At 37.2% G+C, this 6000-nt stretch overlaps 1 protein-coding gene across 1 annotated transcript; it reads left to right on the top strand.

The window, feature by feature from the left end:
• The first annotated feature begins 1571 nt into the window (after positions 1 to 1571).
• LOC146887486 (uncharacterized) lies at positions 1572 to 4964 on the top strand. Its single transcript, XM_085670253.1, has 4 exons — positions 1572 to 3479; positions 3570 to 3793; positions 3878 to 4135; positions 4217 to 4964. Exons 1-4 carry the CDS (start codon positions 1572 to 1574, stop codon positions 4962 to 4964), a joined length of 3138 nt encoding a protein of 1045 aa, XP_085526379.1.
• The last annotated feature ends 1036 nt before the right edge of the window (positions 4965 to 6000 follow it).

Genomic DNA, 6000 nt, shown 5'->3' with positions numbered 1-6000 from the left:
AAAAATAATGAATATAAACTTTTTTTAGTTGTGTTATCGTAGAAGGAATTTGGTTAACCTTCTATAAATTACAATCCCATGTTTTTCTTAGACAAGTGTGACGGTCTCATTAGAATTTGACCATAAAAAAAATAATATTGTAATATGAGTATTTGATGATATGGGTATACATTATATTGTAAAGAGTATTTAGGTGTACGTTCTATGATTATTTTATCTTGGAAATAACTACATCTGCTTTCACTTTTAATATATAAAAATAATCAACACATAAAATAAAAATTTAAACCTTAGTTAACATGCTTAAAAATTCTATTATCTAGCAATCATTTAAACTTGTTTATATTTTAGTTGTTTTCATTTCATCTTCCCACGAAAAAGTTAAAAATATTATATTTATGTTTGACATTTGCTCTTTAAATAAATTTATCCAATTCAATTAGGATCACTATTTTCGCCTACTAAGAGTCTCATACTTCAAAAAATAAGTTTAATATAAATAAAATTACTTATATTGTGTAATTTTCTTTACATTATGATTCAATTTTACATATATATATATATATATATATATATATATAAAATAAAATGTTACAAATAAAAATTACAAACAGAACAATTTTAACTAGTTGAATTTATAAAAAGAAATTTTACTTTATAATAATTTCTAATTATTTAAGTATATATGAAAAGTTATTTCAAAAACTTCATCCTAATTAGTTAAATAAGAAGCATTAATCAAAACATATTTATTTATAATGTTACAAAATAATTTAATAATCGTCGCCGTAAACATACTGCAATAGAAAATAACTAGGTTTAATTACTCGTAAGGTACCCAGTTTGGGTCAAGGGTGTCAATTTGGTACCCGGCGAAAAAAAGGTTTCAATTTAGTACCCAAGTTATTTTAAGTGCATCAATCAAGTACATTTTCATTGACGCCGTTAGAGTCATTAACGTTGACGAGTGAACAGGGTCTGTTGACACAAATATTTGACACGTGGTATGGCTTTTATTTCTGACGTGGTATTTTCAAAAAAAGTAATAAATGAATTTACGTTTAAATTAAAAAAAGAAAAGCATTAATAAATGAATTTACGTTTGGAAAGACGAAAATGTGAGTGAGAAGTGAGAAGCAGTGGAGGAAGAAGCGATCAGGGTTTTTGCAAAATCGAAGGGCGAATTGATCGGAGAAGGTGAAATCTTCGGAGAAGCTGAAATCGTTCGGAGCAGGCGATCAAAGGTACGCTTTTTTGAGACCCCTGTTCTTCGTTCTCATGAGGGCATGGATTTAGGGTTTTTTATGCGATTGTGTTTGCTTTGAAATTGGTGTGTTGGTATGCTTTAGTGTGTTGTTTTTATACGCTTTTGTCGGTTGAATGTGCTTTTTCAGTAATGCGGTTGGGTGTGTATTTGTTTATTCCATTTTGTGGTCCACCGTTTGTGTGAAAGTGACGGTGTTTGTCGGTGTTTCAGTAATGTGGTCCCCCATTTTAAATTTTATGTCGGTGTGTATGTGGTATTGAATGTAAATTTGGTATTATTGTTTGGGCAATTTTATAGATTACAAATGGACGATCACTTTGAAGTTGTCTTCCACCATGGGGGAAAGTTTATAAATGATGGGTCACTAAAATACGTGGGTGAGAGCAATACCCTGACATGTGACCCGGATAGGTGGAGTTACTTCGAAATAATGTCCATTCTGAAGGAAATGGGGTATGTGAACGTCAAAGAGATGTGGTATTCAGTGGGCGGAGGTTCGGTGTTGGATGGAAGGTTAGAGTTGCTAAGTGATGATAAAGGGGCATGCCATATGGTTAATATTGCCATACTCAATGGCCAAGTGCATCTTTTTGTTGTACACATGGTATCTGAACCTCAGATAGTTCATATGTTGGAGTATGGTGGTAATGAGGTTGCAGCTGATGAAGGAGTTGCTGTGGAAGATGTTGTTGAGGTAGGAGAAGACTGTGGAATTGGAGGTGCTGCAGTGGTAGGAGATTGTGGAGTTGGAGTTGCTGCAGAGGTAGGAGAAGTTGTTGGAGTTGTACCTTCTGCAGAGGTAGATGGTGGTGTTGGGATTGGATCTGCTCCAGTAGAAGTTGGGTTGGATGGTGGTGCAGAGGTTGATGTTGAAGGTGAGGATAATTCTGCTGTAGAAGTTGGGTTGGATGGTGGTGCAGAGGTTGAGGTAGAAGGTGAGGATAATTCTGGTGTAGAAGTTGGGTTGGATGGTGGTGCAGAGGTTGAGGTAGAAGGTGAGGATAATTCTGCTGGAGAAGTTGGGTTGGATGGTGGTGCAGAGGTGTCTGAGGAGGAATCATCTGAGGGTAGTAGTGAGAGCGATGAAGATTTTGAAGTTCATAGTTGGAATGAATCTGAGGAGGAATTATCTGCTGCTGAGGGAGATGATGGTCTGTTTGATGTACCTGTTGGAGGAGATGATGCATCTGAAGATGAACTTTTTGAAGTTAGAATTAAAGAAGGTAATGTTGGTGGAGTGAGAGGGTCATCATCCCAAAAGCCCACCCCTAAACATGCGGACCAAAGAGGATTCTCTGATACAGAATGGGAATCTGAAACATTAGATAGTGATACAAGTGATGAAAATAGAGATAGATATGGGAGTTTTAGTATATTTTGTCAACCAAAAAATATGGAGGATTATAACTGGGAGGTTGGGACTTACTTCACTGAAAAGAAACACTTCACTGATGCAATTAGAACTTATGGGGTGCACAGTGGGAGGAAGCTGAAAATATTTAGAAATGACAAAAGAAGAATTTGTGTTAAGTGTTTAGGTGCGAAGGGTAAGTGCAAGTGGTATGCCTACTGTGCTTTCAAGGCTGCCCAAAGCACTTGGCAATTGAGGAAAATAATAAACAAGCACACTTGTAGCCGTGAATTCAATGTGAGGCTAATGACTTCTAAATGGTTGAGTGGACGGTTGGAGAAGACATTAAGAGAGAATCCAGGTGTTAAATTAACTGCCTTGAAAAATAAGATTGGAAGGAAATGGAATATAGGTGTTTCTAGGTCTATGACCTTCAGGGCAAGGACAATGGCATACACAAACATAGATGGCTCATTTAGGGAACAATATAAACGCATTTATGATTATGCAAATGAACTTTTAAGGTCAAATCCGGGGTCAACTGTAAAAGTTCATGTTGAAGAGAATGAGGGGAACCCAATATTCAAAAGACTTTATGTTTGTCTGAAGGCCTGCAAAGACAGTTTTGTGTCTTGTAGGCCCATAATTGGTGTAGATGGCTGTTTTTTGAAGGGCAAATATGGTGGTGAGTTGTTGACAGCTGTAGGAAGAGATGGAAATGACCAGATGCTCCCTTTGGCATACGCAGTAGTTGAGGTTGAAAATAAGGAGACATGGAATTGGTTTTTGGATTTATTGATTGGAGACCTTGGTGGGCCTGAACTTTACTGCACTTATACATTTATTTCAGATCAACAAAAAGTAAGTTTCTTAACCTTTTTTAGTCACTTTTCAGATTCTCATTCAACTGCTATTCTTTTAATAATGCATTACTTCACATTACTTTGACAGGGACTGCTCCCAGCATTGCAAGAATTGTTACCTGGTGTGGACCAAAGGTTTTGCGTGAGGCACATCTACTCTAATTTCAGGAAGAAATTTCCTGGGAAAAATCTGAAGTTGTTGTTATGGAAAGCAGCCTACTGTACACATCCTCAAGCATGGGAGGCAGTCATGAGAGAAATTAAAGAAGTTAATCTGGACGCATTCAAACACTTGTTAGCCATCCCCCCAAGGTATGTTCAAATAAATAATTCCTGCACTGTATTGTATATAGTGTGAACTGCATGTGATAGGTTTTTTTTTTTTTTGCAACCTAGGTTTTGGTCTAGGTCTAGATTTACAGCCACACCTGCATGTGATACACTAGTGAATAATATGTCTGAGGGGTTCAACAGTACAATTGTGGACGCAAGGAGCAAACCAATTATAAGTATGATGGAAGAAATTCGGATTTATCTCATGAAGAGATGGGCAAGCAATAGAAAGAGGATTAGTACATTTGAAGGTACAATCTGCCCACAAATTAAGAAGAGGATGGAAGAGGAGGCAAAAGAGACTAAATATTGGCTCCCAAGGTAATACTCATTCATTATTCTGATAAAGTTACAATTCATTTTCAAATGTCAATTCACTTTATCTTTTTGCATTCATAACAGCTGGTCAGGACAAAGATTATTTGAGGTCAGTCATAGGTCAATGATTGGAGAACAATTTGTGGTTGACATTGACAAACATGAATGCAGCTGTAGAAAGTGGACCATAACAGCAATCCCATGCTGCCATGCGCTGACTGCTATTAGATTTTTAAATCTGAATGCTGAAGACTTCCTTCCACATTGGTTTCTTGCATCTACGTATGAAGAGACTTATTTGTCACTCATATACCCTGTCAACGGGCCTCATCTGTGGGAGATCACTGCTGCAAATGATGTTTTGCCTCCAACAAAGAGGGTCCTTCCAGGAAGACCGAAAAAGAAAAGAAGATTGGAGGCTTGGGAATTGAGGAAAGATGACACTCAATTGAGACAAGGTGGTACCCGTAAAAAATGTGGGTTGTGTAGACAAATTGGCCACAAAAGAACAAGCTGCCCACATGCTCCTCCTGCACCAGTAGAAACTGGTCCATCTGGAACACAACAAAACACACCTGCAGACCCTACTCAACCAAGCCAGAGCACTCCACAAACTGACCATACTCAACCAAGTCAGCCTATTCCACCAACTCAGTGTACTCAACCAAGTCAGACTACAGAAGTCTCACAGCCACAGAATCATACTCTTCCAACACAAGCAAGTCAAACTCTACCAACACAAGCAAGTCAGACTACTGCAGTCCATCAGATGCAGTCTACTACAATAGCAGCCTACAGAGAAAAATTGTCCTTCAGGAGGGGCCCAATTTAAATTTTATTTGCTGTTGTGTTTTGGAACATGAAATTGGAAGAAACTTTTGTAATGTGGTGCTGTATTTTGGTTTCTATTTTGAAAAGCATTATGTATGTTGAACACAGTGGCTATGTATTTTGGTTTCTATTTTGGTTTCAATGAATGTGATATTGGGTTATTATGCACACAGTGGCTTATTACTAGATGGCAATGTTTTTGGCTTATTATGCACAGGTTGTGGCTTACTATTACAAGGCTATATATGATTGTTGGATGAATATGATGCTCCAGTTTGTGTGCTTTCACTCAATAATTCAAATATAGTTCAAATAAAGTGACAGGATAATTTACTTCAAAGCTAATTTCATTCCATAATCATAATTCATTACAATAACATGACGTAAATACAAACATTCCAACCCATGAAACTACATCCACACCTACTGTACTCCATCCAGGTTACAAAAAAATCAAAAAAATTGGCTCAATTTACAAACCAAAATTACGTTAACCAGCCCCAGAAAACATATCACTCATGTTAAAAACTTAATCCTTTTTTCAAACACCATAACTGATTTTTCAAGAGCATATATTTTTCTCCTTTGTCTTCCTATGGTTGCATCTCTTTCATCCCCATTGTCTTCGTTGAACCACTTGAAAAAATTGCATCCTTTAGATTCTTCATTGGCACCACTTCGCTGGTCACATGAAATCAAACCCAAAAAAATGCTTACCACCACTTCGCTGGTCACATTATGGAAAGCAAAAATTTAAACAATAATTCATACCTTGTAGTTAGGGCACCCAAGAAATTGTTTTCCAAAATTCTTAACTGTTTTAGCAACTCTCAACGTTGCAACCTCCCCACAGTAGCACATTTGGGTTCCACCCGCACTCCTATATGAAACAGTAGGGGAGGAGACACTATTTTTTTGTGATGCCCACGAACACGCACAACCCTCACTGCGAGACATTGAACAATTGATTGGAAGAAGAAGACACACAACACGAACCCACCTTTTTGTGATGCCCACAAACACACACAACCGAATGG

Source organism: Vigna unguiculata, chromosome 3 (genome assembly GCF_037176805.1).
Source record: "Vigna unguiculata cultivar grain cowpea cultivar isolate G323 ecotype 2 chromosome 3, ASM3717680v1, whole genome shotgun sequence".
Taxonomy (NCBI): Eukaryota; Viridiplantae; Streptophyta; class Magnoliopsida; order Fabales; family Fabaceae; genus Vigna; species Vigna unguiculata.
This window is presented reverse-complemented; position numbering and strand designations above follow the sequence as displayed.

Bases quoted from the DNA above. Each gene is read 5' to 3' on its own strand.
- LOC146887486 (XM_085670253.1), top strand. From the start codon at position 1,572: ATGGACGATCACTTTGAAGTTGTCTTCCACCATGGGGGAAAGTTTATA. The intron at 3,480-3,569 runs GTAAGTTTCTTA...TTACTTTGACAG, and splicing joins TTATTTCAGATCAACAAAAA to GGACTGCTCCCAGCATTGCA. The intron at 4,136-4,216 runs GTAATACTCATT...CATTCATAACAG, and splicing joins ACTAAATATTGGCTCCCAAG to CTGGTCAGGACAAAGATTAT.